The sequence below is a fragment of the Antedon bifida genome, chromosome 1 (assembly GCF_963402885.1).
Source record: "Antedon bifida chromosome 1, ecAntBifi1.1, whole genome shotgun sequence".
NCBI lineage: Eukaryota > Metazoa > Echinodermata > Crinoidea > Comatulida > Antedonidae > Antedon > Antedon bifida.
Window position 1 is genome coordinate 29,502,972 of NC_136226.1, and position 16,226 is coordinate 29,519,197.

The following is a 16,226-nucleotide window of genomic DNA, read 5'->3' on the forward strand; positions in this document are numbered from 1 at the left end:
TAACATTATTGACCTTTGAACTTTGCACTACATAAAATCGCATAACATAAATATTGTACATATGAAATTATTTTTAGTGTCAAATTGTTCAGAACATACATGTTTCTATAGAGTCCAATGACACATTATGTCCAATAATGACCTATTGTATGGTTATTAACATTTGAACTATATTTGAAAAGGATTTTTAAACCCGGAATCTTCTTCATGTGGCCATCCATTAGAACATGTGACTAGGCGTATTTGGTATCTAGTTCACCATGGAAGAAGACAAGCCTGAAAAGTCGTGTTTGCTGGTTGATGAATCTGGCTGTAAGCTTTACAAACGACGATGGATTATGCTGGCTAACTTTGCTCTTTTTACGACGACAAACTTTTTTATGTGGGTACAATATGCTGCAATATCTGACGTAGTAGCTGCACATTACGACGTTTCAATGAACACCGTTGATTTACTAAGCTCCACGTATGGTATAGCTTACATAATTTTTATTGTGCCAGTTATGTTGATAACCGAAAGGTTTGGCTTAAGAACTATTATGATAGACGGTACCAGCCTACAATGTATTGGATCATGGTTTCGGTTTGTTGGGACATCACAGAATTCATTACTTCTACATTTTATTGGTCAATTCATGTGTGGAGCAGCGCATCCCTGCGCCTACGGGATGGCGACACAACTTGCAGGGACATGGTTTGGGATTGAGGAGGTATCTTTTGCATCTGCCTTTGGTTTTATTGGAATTGAGGTACGATGTTTGTTTTTTGAGGGTTTTTTGCAGTAAAGAACTTCAGGTTTAAAAATAGTAGTAGTAAATTCCTAAATAGGCCTATCCTTAATCACAACACTCAAGCTATTATACTTCTGCATTAATTAATGATATCATCTTTAGGTGGGGTTTGGTATAGGTTATATTTTGCCCTCATACTTCATACAAGGACCAGATATTGGTCATGGTTGTGAAGAAATGATTACAAACGTGATTTCGTTAAATCGTGCGTACACCGCGTAATTTTTTATTGCGCACCGTGAAAACATAACCACAACGATTCCTGGCCATAAGGAATATACTGTGAAAAATTGACTTAGCTAGATTAAACTGATATCAAGATAAGGTCAGAAAGCGATAAAACGCATAGTGATACCGGACCGACAGACAGACCGACCGACATAGTGAACTATAGAGTCGCGTCCAATAATAATACATTCTGAACAAACAATGACTTAATGAGTACTGTATCTAATTTGAATGTCTCTCTCCAAATGTCGAGGAAAGGTTTATTAATATTATATAAAACAATATTATTACACATTATTTGGTTTAGGTTAAATCAATTAATATACATGGTAGAAAGAAAATAAAAAGAAACATATTTGATATTGTATTTGGAAAACATTTATTTAGATAAAACATAGAACCAAACACATTAAAATACAGATTATAGTGTCCAGAAATTCTGTCATTTCCTACTACAACATTGGTGTTGTACGCACAGTAGCAACTGTACATTATCATTGGGCGAATTTATTCACTGCTACCGGTACCAGTAAATGGTAATCGTCCACAAAAAAACATATTATCATAAAAAAATCTTACAATAAATATTCTTTGTTTTCTCCAGCTTAATGAATGTTCAAACAACATTGGTGTTGTACGCACAGTAGCAATTGTACATTATCATTGGGCGAATTTATTCACTGCTACCGGTACCAGTAAATGGTAATCGTCCACAAAAAAACATATTATCATAAAAAAAACCTTACAATAAATATTCTTTGTTTTCTCCAGCTTAATGAATGTTCAAACTAAAGTTTTACAATGGTTAGGCCTAAGATGCCTAACAATTGAAAGAAGTATCCCATGCATTAAAACAACACAAATATCTCTCTAATAAGGAGTGGTAGATGTTTTCTTGACGCCGATCAAGTTTGCTGGGATGGAGTGAAGGGGAGACACATTCGGATAGCGGTGGCGTAACGCAGAGGCCAGAGGCATCTGGCCCTCCGAGTTCCAACGCTGGAGGCCTTTCGGCATATTTTAGTGCCTGTTCTTTCATCTCGGGCACTGCTCAGGGGCCCCATAAGCTCCGGTGCCCTGGGTTTAGTCAGTGAGCGCTCATAGCCGTTACGCCACTGTCGGATAGGAGTGGTCAATAAGGGTTCGCCCTCAGACTAAGTCTGAAACCACCTTTCCAACATTTGGTGTTGCCCTGGAAAAAATGGAACGTGCTCCCATCTCCGTACTACATGACCGACACCAGTGCATAATAATACGATGTATGAAGGCTAAAAGGTGAATAGGATCAGATCCTATCCTCGGTTGAACCATGAAGGAAAACTCCTCTGAACATGGCTAAAACTGTACCATGTAATAATGTGTCAATATGAATTGAAACAATAGTTTTGTTTATCTATATAATATTGCACATTTTCCTAACCACTGTATCATCACTGTTGTTGAATCAACAGATTTGTATATACATAATAAAGTAATCGGACATTAACAAGGTATTATATTGAGGTATATATAAATTAAAACGAGTCCTTTCAAATTTAGACAATAAATACATATCAATCATTAACTTATTGATACATTTTTTTAAAATACAGTTTACATTCACCGAGTACATCTAACCAATTTTATTGCTTTTAAGATATATAATATCAAAATGAATAATAAATAAGTCAATATCGGATACTAGTCAAATGGCCGAGCGGTTAAGGCAGGGGCGCCGTTTACCGTACCTAAAGAGCCAACAACATCGGCAAGGGTTGAGGCCGACTCGCTCCTAGTTCTGGTGGTGGAACAAGTCTTCTCGGATAAGGACTATAAACCGTAGGTCCAGTGGACACAGTTATAATCTGTGTGCACTTTAAAGAACCCAGTTCATTATTCGAAAAGAGTAAGGGGTTACCTCGGTGAACTAGTTCACAAAATAGCCCCTGTATCAGGGGGATTACCATCTATCTGATAGGACAGTGATTACTTCACTATTGGTAATCCTTGGCCACATTGCCTAAAGACATAAAATAAAAATAAAATAAAAGATATTATATATCGGATATATACCATCAATATCATACTCCATCTAATTATTTACAATATATTTCCAATCCCATTATACTACTAATCTGGTTTTCCACTTGGCGAATTTGTTTGACGAATTTGTTTGGCGAATTTGTTCAGCGAATCGAAAGCGTCAGCTTATACGCATGCGTATACATATTTTCCAAATCCCTCTCTGCGACGAATTCTAGTTCCTTGAGTTTTTCGAATCGAATTGTGGGATAATTGCGCAAACAATCAGCGCGGCGGGAATGAAAATTGCAGCTATAGTCTTGTCTGATTTATTTTCTCTGCAAAAACATTGAATTTGCGCTACAGGCTTTATAATATATCTTTACATAGAACCTAAGCTTAAAATGAAACTTAAGACTTAACACCTGGGATTAAAAATGTACTAAAATATTTCGTAAAAGATCTTTACTTATTTGTAATTTCTGTGTCAGATTCAGAAACGATAGCGTCATCAAAATTGTCGATATCTGCGTCTTGTCTTCGATAGGTTGGATCGATAAACACTGTAAAGGGTAACATATTGATAAGATATTAAGATATTGATAAGATATTGATAAGATATTGATAAGATATTGATAAGATATTGATAATAATGTTTTGATATTGATACGATATGTTCATCTTCATCATTATAAGTTCCCACAATCATCATGTTGACTATCACGGAACTAATCGGTGTGGTGACAGTTTTCACAGCTGATTTTGGGTTTAGTTTTGATATTTGATAAGATATTGATACAATGTTGAATATTAAGATATGATAAATAGCGCCACGAGCTATTGAGTGATTCTTTACACACTCAGTCCTGATATCCCTGCTCAGATCAAGGCAATCGTAAATCTCTGTCTACACTAACAAACTATGGTAGTGATATGCTCAAATTTGGTAGTGATATGCTCAAATATGGTAGTGATATGCTCAAATATGGTATTGATATGCCCAAATATGGTAGTGATATGCTCAAATTTGGTAGTGATATGCTCAAATATGGTAGTGATATACTCAAATTTGGTAGTTATATGCTCAAATATGGTAGTGATATGACATCATCATGTCCATATAGGTTTGTGTGCACATTCTTTTGTCACATAAAGTTTGATAACAGGGCTTTAGATTGTATTGCTCAGATATGACGGTCGTGAAGTACATATCCTACATATCCAAATAGTTTAATTATAATATTTTAAGGATGAAATTTCTTTTTTTTAACAATCTATAAAACGGAATACTTATACTCGAACGTTTTTTATAGCTTTTTCAAATCGAAAATTTCATCTTTACAATATTAGAATCTAAATGAAATTCTTTGAAGATATAATATCTTACTAGATATATTACAAAATAAAACTGGATTTATGATATTGCTTGATAAATTGAAAGGTATGATGTGCAGTTTGAATACCTGTAGAGCAGCAATTTTCTGAACTGAGCATTATTATACAGAAGACAATTATCAAAATCCTAGCCTATACTTGACAGATAATGTGAATACACTTCTGGTAACTCCAATGTTGGACCAAGGCAATCTAACAACATGATTTTGAGCTCCGGAGATCAAACAGTTTATCTGTGGCTGCGACACGATCAGTTCCACGCCCCTTAACAGACACATAGCACATACACAGTACAGTACTGTTGGTATTTGTCGCAGCCAGACATAAGATTAAAGGATTGTTACGAGTTCCTAGCTTGGCAAGGCGAGCTCAGTGTCCTGTTAGATTGCCTTGGTTGATTATTTCTCCATGGTTGGACCAATACTAAAATTCTTCACCTACAGTAATACTTACGTGTTAATATGAACGCAATGAATAGAGTACAGCAAAAAATTGCTATTGTTATATAAACGTTTGTACTTTCCAGGAAAACATCATAGAGCAACATCATAAAGCATGCGACCGTCTGAAATAAAAGATTAACGTTATTAGACCTACACTATCAAACCTTATGTGACAAAAAATGTGATGTGCCCATATATGGACACGATGATGTCATATCACTACCATATTTAGGCATATCACTACCATATTGGGCACATCACACGAGCCCACAGAGTAAGTAACTGTGTTAATTGATAATTGATATGGAAGATCTACTATATTTCAGATAAAATACTAATGTAATGGTTTACAGTATTGTAATGTATATACATAATATATATGCCTACGGTATTAGCAAACAAATATGAATACAAGCAGTCGGAATGGGAGTGTTAGGAAGTTCTTACATATCCGGTAGCGTTTAAAATACCCGATGACATGATCTCCGGTTCTGGATACGTCAACTCAACAGCATACTCAAACACCACAATGATCATACAGGCAGCAAAAAACCTGTGAATAACCAGACATATTGTTTTAAAACAACATCAGTAAACATGTGCCATATGGCTTACTATTGAAAATATTGAACGATAAGAATGTGTAGAACCGTACTAAACAATTACAAACACACTCATCAATCACACTTAAAGTGAGATATTTCCCTTAAATAATAAGTATTTCAACTCAATAAATTTCCCTTAAATTGTATTCACCTTAGATAGGTGTTTCTCTTAGCCTAAGTGAGAATGGTGAATACGGCCACAGGATTTGAAATAGGTAGGCGGGCGGAGAAATCTAACGTTGTAAAAAGAATAACTGAACATAATGTCTATCTTCTTTAGCATTCGAAATTAGTCCTTGGATCCGCCTATATAAATATTGTGTAGGCCAATGTTGTATTACAGTATATCAATACCTTACTAGGATAAAATAAATTAGTTAACGTTTATTTAATTCCTTTTTTTATTATTATTATAAAACAATGCAGTATTAATGGGCTTAAGGTCAATCATGCCGAAATAAGCTTAATACGATCATTTAGCAAATGATGGTTTTACTTACCAATATAAAGCCATAGATAAAATAACTATAACACCTTCAGTAAAATAGAGTGACAAGGTAAAACATGCAATTGCAATTGTAGCCATAATTGCTGTGACAATAGTAGTACCTCTGAAATAAAAAACAATTAGCGTAACGTAAATTATGACGTAACGTAAATTGTGACGTAACATCAATTTCGACATCAAATCAATTATGACGCAACGTAAATTGTGACGTAATATAAACTTCGACATCAAATCAATTATGACGTAACGTAAATTGTGACGTAACATAAACTTCGACATCAAATCAATTATGACGTAACATAAAGGAACGCAATGTGTATATGGCCTACATTCAGATACATATTATATGGTTAAATGAAAAAAAACAAATTGTTTCAGCCTAAAACAGAAACCCACCAGACGCAGCGCAAGGACGTAAACGCAACGTAAGCGTGTCAACTCGTTTGCGTTGCGCTTACGTCTTTGCGTTGCGTCTCTAGTGGGAATCAAGCATAAGAGATCAATCAATCACAAGCGATGCCATTATTCGAACAGTCGCTTGTCATTGGTCAACTCGTTTGCGTTGCGCTTACGTCATTGCGTTGCCTCCTAGTGGGAACCAAGCTTAAGAGATCGATCAATCAATCACAAACGATGCCATTATTCGAACAGTCGCTTGTCATTGGTCAACTCGTTGCGCTTACGTTATTGCGTTGCGATCCAAGCTTTATTCTGTAGCACAAAACAATAACATATCTATACCTGAAACTTCTATATTTATCCAGCCAAATCCCGACGGTAATAGGGCCAAATATACAGCTGATAATCTTCACCATACCCACATACTGAACTATTTCTGTGCTGCTCTCGTCCTCCTAAATTAATTTAAAAAATAAACGATCACAACCTCTTTCTTGTTGAATTGTTACGTGTGGAATCAAAACTATAATATACTAATTGATTATTAATTATTAATTGAAAACGAGGAACGGTAATTAGGAGCTAATGGAAAGATCTTGGATTTCATGGTTAATTATAATATAATATAATTGGTCAGATGTTTTGTCCTACTCTACTCCTAGGCCTACTCCTCAGGCCTACTGGATAATTAGTCAGAACACAGAAGCTGCTTCATTTGGGTTATCAAGCCAGCTTATGAATTGTTCTCAATGAACTATCTGACAGTACAATTACCGTATTTATTCGTTTATTGGGGGTGGGGGGGGGGGGGCGTTTATTGTTTGGGTGTAATATGGTAACATGTATAATCAAATAAATACTCCCCTCCCCTCTAGATAAGAAAATATACAACATAATAATTAATATCGAGTAGTGATAGAATAAAGTAATTTTTTTTTTTTTTTAAATGGTAAATTGTAAATTGTAGATCATGTCAATGAATTCTACTAAATTGAATTCTGAATAAAAATTGTGTATATAGGGCCTCTGTATGTGGCTCGGCGTTTTTACGAGGAAATAAATAAAGGTCTCGGGTCGTTTATTCGAGGGGGCATATATTCGAGGGAAGAGTTTATTCAAAATGATGTTTTATGGAGGACGTTTATTCGAGGGAGGAGTTAAAGCGGGACGTTTTATTCGAATAAATATGGTACATCAGATAAAAATACAATTCTATATACTCACAATGTCCAATTATATCAAATATTCATAATAGGCTTCTTTTCGTTTATTGATGTCGATATGATAAGATATTGATATTAATATATCTGACAGTAGGCCCACAAATTTCAGGCAATTCTAATAATACTCATAGGCCTTATAATATCAAATAGATTCATAATAGTCATATTTTGCTTCGCTTATATTCGACCAGCAAAATAAACAGAATAACATTAAAACAAATAGATGCAAAATGCTGGGGAAGCTTTAGAAACTACATCGCTTAAGCCAGGCTACCCACCTTTATAAAGTATATCCATAATATAATACATATAAAATGAATTGCCAAAATTTCAATGAATTACAAAATGTCATTGTATTGTAGTAACAGGTGTATTTATAACCTAATTGGTGAATTAATTATATTGGATGTCTAGATTTTATTTGTTAGGGATTTCTGTTTGTTGATCAATAAAACTGTTAAACTGAATAAAAACGTTTACGTTATTAACGAGCTTTGGCTGGTTATTCGACCATTATATCACTATAATATTTGATTCGACACAGCTTAATAACCCGATTAAGCCATAGAGCTATAAGAATAGTTACTATGATCTGACAACAGGGTCATGATGAGCTTCGGAGATCAAAGGGTTTATCTGCGACACGATCAGTTCCACACTCCTTAACATTAACAGACAAGTGTTAAAACAAACTGACGGGAGTGTCCAATGAATAGAGCCGGGTGTCCCAAGAGGGGTGGGGGTACATTATCTAATATTCGAAAAATGCTAGAATGGGGACTTACCGAAAATGCCAAGAGAACCGTTTCATTTAACTTGAACGCTATTAGCGACAAAAACCCAAGGTTGAAGGCTAAAAAAAGAAGATTATTATTTAAATCGTTTTTTCTTTTGTACTTTATAATAAATAGATCATTAAATCAAAAAATAGCTCTATATTATTATTAGATCATCCGTTAAGTGCCTCGGCTAAACGGACAATAACAGAAATTTTTGTGGAAAACGAAAAGCGTACAGTAAAAATAGTGTTTAGACATATATTTGTACCTACTTTTTTCACACATTTTGCTTTTAAACACGTAGTTACATGTTTAACGTGTTTAAACCCTAAACGTGTTTAGGCCTATAGCTACATGCTGTTTTCCTCCACTTGTTTAGCAGTCAACATGTCACTATTATATTCAGTCAACATGTTTAGGTACCGGTACGTGTTTAGCTTTGCGTGCATACGATTTTACTGTCGTGGGGGAAAAGCCCCACACCTGAGCTCCACATATGGCAAACTAAACACGTTCAACACCTAAACGTGTCTTTATATTGCTCCACATGTTTAACAATCAACACATCACTGATGTGTTGAGTTGGATACAGACTACATGTTTAGAATGTATTTAGAACCGAAACATGTTCATATCTAAACATGTTTAAGGCTAAAACGTGTGGACAAAATGGGTAAAAAATACACTATTTTTACAGTGTATAATAGCGCTATCAGAATGATTGTCGACATTTTAACTTTAAACATATTTTTGAAATAAAAGAGTATTGTTTTTACATGGGGCGTGTACTTTGGATACAGGTAATCGGATTAAAGAAACCACTGAAGTGTGAAGTATTGAAAGCATCGAATTGTGAAGATCACTATAATTGGCCTACAATATAACAATGTCAATATATACTGCATTGCTAACGTGAATGAATGCAAATCACAGTCATAACTAGATCTCCCTGGCCTAACCTTTATAGGAAGTCAAATCATGGTTGTAAAATTAATTTTATAGCTCCTGATTTTATCCGATAATAATCAGTCGCAGTAGCGGATTAAAATAAACAAAAACGAAGTGCTGACACCTATAATTATTTCATTGACAAACATTGTGATAAACAAAAATAGCAAGCATACCGAAGTGCTGAAAGAAAACCTAATTACTGTATATTTACAACCACCACAACACCCCTCCCCATACACTCCTCCCCCCTTTTTTTTAAAGCCCATCTAGGCCTACCCTGTATACCACAACCCACGAAATGAAAATTAAGCCTAATGGGCTCCCTTTATCTGGCTTTAGCCTCTGCAAAATAATCCGATTGGAATGTGTTACACATCAATACAGTACCAATAACTAAATTTAATTTTAACGTGGCATATCATTATATGCAGTATTGTCTACGTAATTTTACGGGTTATGCTAATTATACAACAACGTTTAATATCTATAATTTTTAAATAACTATTGTCATACGGCAGAAAATTTATAACTATGCGGGCAAAAATAGCATACCCGCACCAAATGAGTATCCGTATGATGCGGATCAAGGCCTATGATATCTAGGCCTAGGTTAAGTTCAAAGAAATCTTAATTATCAAATGGAATTCACTTTGAACTGACCTAACGAATTGTTGATGCTTTAGATAATTTACTTAATATTCAGATAATTAAATTTACAAATTGAATCCACTGTTTAGATAGTCTTTGAAACGCGATTTAATTGGATTATAAGGGTGGTAATGGTAGTTTTAGATTTAAATTAAATGTTTAAATAGTGGAGCTGTAGCTTGGTGGTTAACGTGCTTGCCTTCCAATCCCAAGCCTGGCATAGCACCAGGGTTCAATCCTGACCTAGTACCAGGGTTGTAACTCACGACTCTTTCAACTACACTCCCTAATCCTCAAATTAGACTTAGTTTATAAGCATGATAAATTATAAAATAGTTCATCCATCCTGTAATTGGCGAGATTGTGCTCGCTGTTGGATGTGTATGAGATTTTAAAAAAACACAAAGACAAAAAGAAATGTTCACTATCTTTTTCCTTTTTTTCCTCATTCAAAACTAGACTTATCCCCTTTCTCCAAATTATGTAATCATTCTCCAGACTTTAAATTGTAAAATATTAGATCTAAGTATATATATATTTATTTTGTTTGCTTAATTTAACATATCAGTTATTTACTATATTCCAAATTTTCTTATTCAGATTTTTAATTCTCATGTAATTTATTTTATTTATAGGCTTTTGTTTTTCTTTAACAATTATTGTTGTATGTGTATTCTATCTGTTCTGAGGGTCCCAAATGATCAGCAATTGCTGGATGGATCACCCTCATTAAATAAGGTTCAAATAAAATAAATAAAAATGTGATTAGGCCTAAACAAACGGCAAACAAAAACGACAGATTAACATTTTTAGCGATGAGTAATTCACACCTGAGCCAGATGCACTGTCAGTTCATTAACGTAATAATGAGAATAATTGGAAAGAGAAGTCATGAATATATCCTTTCTTGATTGGATCCAATTAAATCAACTCTCTTGGGAAATTACTTAATCGTTTATCGAAGAAATGCGATTATTACGCTTGGCATATATACTTTTTTGTATTACTCCGACACGCGCAAGGTATTGAGTATTCAACGTTCTGATTTATTAAATTAGAGATTCTTGAAAATAATGTATTAGGCTTTGTCTACACTAACAAACTAGTTTAACAATAAATTGTGATCATACCCAAATATGGTATTGATATGCCAAAATATGGTAGTGATATGTCCAAATATGGTAGTGATATACCCAAATAGTAGTGATATGACATCATCACGTCCATATATGGGCACATCACATGCTGTTGTCACATAGAGTTTGATAGTGTAGACAGAGCCTTACGGTGGCTATGCTCGTGTCTTCAAGTGAATTTAGTGAATCGTATTGTATTGAGTGAATCTGTATGAATATTGTGAAAAGTTCAGTTTTTACTCATTGAGTCAAATCATTAAAAGCTATTTAAAAACAAATTTAGACCTTATACACTCCAAGGCCTCGACTGCACAGGCTACGATTTATAATATTATTATGATATACCGTACATAACTACAGTATTCCGCGTATTGATAGTAAAATAATTTGTGAAATATCTATCCTCAAATTTAGGAAATTCGGATTCCCACCTGTGCCGATCGTATTGCGACGTAATATTTCATTAAAATTAAAATCTAAAATTAGAATATATTAATTCGAATTATGATATCTAGAGAATGGTTGCATTGTTCCCAAAATATACTCAATATACCTATGGAGAAATAACTAATTTATCCATGATATAACCCAATTCCACCCATCATATCCAACTTCGCAATAAGAAAAGATATGGAAATATTGGCCGTACCATGAGTCGCAAGAATGACAAGAGTCTCATACCATATCTTACTAATCTTATCAATTACTCTTATTAATATTGTATTATATTTTGGATGTTTTATGGAAATCAAGATACCGAGATATTCAACGTCTCACTTACAGTTCGCAGCTAATATGACCAGAAAGTTTCGGTTCTGGAACAATACCTTTAACGACAGGTAATATTGGACCTGTTTTCCGGCAGCCGCAACGTTCATTTTAGGTCTACTTGGAGGTAGTGGTGGCGATGCTTCGAAAACTGAAATCAAAAGAATATTTATTTTACAAGAAACTGTATTTGTCTTCGTAAAAAACAAGGAAATGTCGGTTGTCAGCAAATCCGATTAAAAAGATAAATATACATAAACGGCCTAAAAAAAAGTATAAACAGATAACATTAACATCTTTAAAAGGTTAAAAAATCATGATGATCGCAACATTTAACAAACCTATATATTTCTGTAAAATGTTGAGAAACGGATACAAATTATATTTCTCAGAGCTATTTTTCATTTTAACCTATACGTGTCTTATAGAGGAAATGGAGTGTCTAAATTACTGAAGGAAATGCATCAAACATTCAATATAATACAATGTTAATTTCATTCTAATCTTCTTTTTTGTTATTTTCTTCGTAGTCTAAAGCTCTGTCTACACTATCAAACTTCATGTCACAAAAAATGTGATGTGGCCAAACATGGTAGTCATATGCCTAAATATAGTAGTGATATGACATCATCATGTCCATATTATGGGCACATCACATTTTTTTGTCACATAAAGTTTGATAGTGTAGTCAGAGTTTTATTTTCGCACGCTGTTTTAAACATGAAAAGCTAATATAATATGTCCACTGTACTCTAGGCCTATATTATTCCACATTAACACCACAGAAAGTTGACAGACAAAATCAGCTAGTAAACCTAACGCCAAAATGTATCGTATAAGTATACATTATGTTTAAAAGTGTTTATAATATTTATAAATATTTATGGTAATTCATATTTTTAAATTATTATATAGAGGTAAACATTATGTATATAAATAAAATGTTTACATGTATGTGGGTGTGTAGTATAATATATTATAAAAGCACAGTTAATGAGTAAACAAGTAGTAATTTTAATTAATATACAATTTTTGTAAATAGATGATTTAACAAAATGTTAAGAGGTAAATAATACTTGATGATGTTCAGTAACTATAGAAACTACTGAAAACAATGCAAAACAGATGTTTTAACACAAAACAATGGTAAGTGAGATATAAATGAATGTGATTCAACAAAAATATGTCTAGTAATGGTATGATACTTTCATTTCATTTATTCATTTAGCATCCATTCAACAATACATTTAAAATTCATAACAAAGAAAAAAACAAACAATTTGAATATTAAAATTGATTAAAACCAAAGTGAATGGATGCAAGGACGACCCATAAAATCGACATGTCAATTTATTTCCAATGGGGTCCATTGCAAGAGAAATCGGAGATGTGAAAGTGAACAAGAATCATAAAAAGGACATATGGAAATGTGAAAGACACAATAAAAAATCACATAAGGTTAAAATTATAAATTGTATTAAAGAGGATAAAAACAGAAAATAACGGGAAAATAAGTAGAACATGTTTAGAAATTATGTAATAATTATTATTTATGAAATGTTGAATAAATAATGGTGATGGTGAACCAAAACAAGATTTAAAACGTCATTAATTAAATCAACTCAATGGTAATCAGTTTCCAATGGCATATGGTATTCAATACAGGTATGTCGAGAGCAGACACAACAATGAATATTATAAAACAACAGTATTTGTGTTGGTTTGTTTTACGTGGTTTTAATCCGACCATGGAGGAAATGATCCGACCGATCCTTATACAGTCTTTAATCTTTTAAGGAATGAAATAAAGCTGATTTTAAGTACATTGTTAACTTAACTTATTTCTCCATGGTATTAATTAATCGTGTATAAGTTTGGATTATAAATACATATGTTTGTATTGTTAAGATGCTAGATAGGAAACAAAATAGATAATACAAACCTAGTATTGTTAATGGAAGTATCAACGTGATCCCGATTGCAGTGTACAGGAATAAACTCTTCATTTGGCTGTCAAGTTCTGGGCCATTTTGAACTACTAACGGAGAAATCACGATAGACAACCCGACCCCGATCTTGCAAGAAAGAAAAATAATATTATTTATGCTAATGTAGGCTAGACACTTTCGATAAAGTTTTATTGGAGATTGAAGCCTGTTGAGGGAAAAAAGTCTTTCTGATGTGCATGCCATAGGGACGGATGGAGGTGCGTTAGATGGTTGTAACCCCTATCTTTTTCTAATACAGGCAGTCCTATGGGATCCATCCCCATTGTGAATCGGTCATTAAATATATTATCAATTCATGATAGATCTTCTTGTGGTGGGGTGGTGTATCTTTGATTTCGGCGAGGGTGTGACTTCGTTAAATCAGTTCGAGCACGTGTCGCCGGTGCTGGCTTAGATATTTTTTCAAAAATAAACATTTAGACCTACCTCAACAGCGGCAAACCCAATTCCATTTGCTAAAGAGACTTCACTAATGCCAAACCAGGTCCCTGCCATTTGTGAGGACATTCCAAAACAACATGGCTGACCCAATGCACATAAGATTTGACCAATAAAATTGACCGCTATCGAATATTTCACTGTCCCGGCGTAACGTATCCATGCTCCAACACATTGTAGAAAAGCACCGAGTACGAGAACAAACTTTAAATTACATCTTTCCGTAAGCCACATAACAGGTAAAATAGCCGCGACATATGTTATTAAATTCACAATACTAAGCCAATCGACAGTGTTTAATGAAACATCGTAATACTCCGCTACTGAGTCTGAAATCGCTGCGTATTGTGCCCACAAAAAATAATTGGACATCGCAAAAGTACCGAATACACCCAACATTAGCCATCTTTTATTGTATACTTCGTAGCCTTCTGCTTTTAATAAATGTAACTGTTCCCTGTCCTTACCGTCCAAGTCAGCCATGTTGAGTTGTTAACAATGGGCCTATTTTATCAGCTGTTGTATGGGCCACACTGTGTACCAGTATATCGTTGTGATTCAATGATTCTCTCAAGTTGAATCGATACGTACCGACATGCCGTATTATTTTATTGTCAAAAGTCTGTGAAGCGAATCGATTCGCTTATAAAGTTTTATGAATCTAAGAGATAACGAAATGTTGCATGGAAATTAACATACATTTACACTGCCCATATACCTACTGATATATAATATAGTATATATTGACATAGGCCTAATTTATTGCGGGTTATTTATTTGTTCATATAAGTCAACCAACAGCATAAATAGGCATGAAGCACAGCTTATACAAAATACATCACAGAAATTCAAATTAGGCAGATATATGTACTAACCAGGGAAGAGTTAAATTACATTAACTCTTCCCTGGTATAACTACTGGTAAAATAGTGTATACTACCATGAATATTCCAAACAATTGGCTTCACACGAATGACCCAACATTTATTTCTTTTTTTCTCCGTTTTCCTTTACTGGACCATTTTAATTGTAATATCCTTTTTGAGATGTTCTTTTAAATATATGTGATACATTTTAAAAATCAGTAACTGTATTAAAAGGTGACAAAAATATAATAATATTAAATTATGTTAAAGACAAAAATAAATAAATTCATCGATTATATTATGTTGATGTAGACATTTGGGAAGTCGCCCCATCGCAAAGTCGCCCCATACAAAGTCGCCCCTTACACAGTCGCCCCATCGCAAAGTCGCCCCAAAACAAAGTCGCCCCGACACAGTCGCCCCATCGCAAAGTCGCCCCATCGCAAAGTCGCCCCAACGCAAAGTCGCCCCATCGCAAAGTCGCCCCATCACAAAGTCGCCCTATCGCAAAGTCGCCCCAAAACGTTAAAAAATAGTTTACAAGTGCGTAAAATGTCGCAATGATACACAAAATAACACGGAACGTGTATGCATAAAAGGGGAAGCCCCGCCATGTAGTCTCAGGTTACACAATCGGCACGCACCCCCATCATCAGAGAGGAAACCCCGACTAATCACTCCGCGGTCGCACTAACGTGCTAGCTTACCAGAGGGAAACCCCCGTAATTACTCCGCCGTTGTCGCACTACAACGCACCATCTGAAGATGGGGAAACCCCGCCGGAGTTTTACGATGATATCAGTCGCGTTCGAAATCGGTCGCGTTTAATTTTGGTCGCGATAAAATGATGTTATACGATCTAGATTATTTTTACTTTGGTCGATGAATATTTATTATTATTATTAGGCCTATATTAATAATTGATTTTTGTTTTTATTTTACAGGTCAGTATGATGAGAAAGATGTGTGCCTTAAAAAATGACAATTTGTAAACATAGTTTAAGATTATAGTATTATCCAGCATAATGTCATTTAACA

At 34.3% G+C, this 16,226-nt stretch overlaps 1 protein-coding gene across 1 annotated transcript; it reads right to left on the reverse strand.

Annotated features, from left to right (window-relative positions):
* Nucleotides 1–1,379: 1,379 nt before the first annotated feature.
* Nucleotides 1,380–14,871, reverse strand: LOC144848833 (choline/ethanolamine transporter FLVCR2-like). The gene is made up of 10 exons (XM_078705765.1): nt 14,311–14,871; nt 13,818–13,950; nt 11,889–12,026; nt 8,379–8,446; nt 6,713–6,825; nt 5,964–6,074; nt 5,306–5,411; nt 4,869–4,980; nt 3,490–3,583; nt 1,380–3,018 (listed from the first exon to the last, which is right to left on the reverse strand). Exons 1-10 carry the CDS (start codon nt 14,803–14,805, stop codon nt 2,985–2,987), a joined length of 1,404 nt encoding a protein of 467 aa, XP_078561891.1. The 5' UTR covers nt 14,806–14,871; the 3' UTR covers nt 1,380–2,984.
* Nucleotides 14,872–16,226: the final 1,355 nt, after the last annotated feature.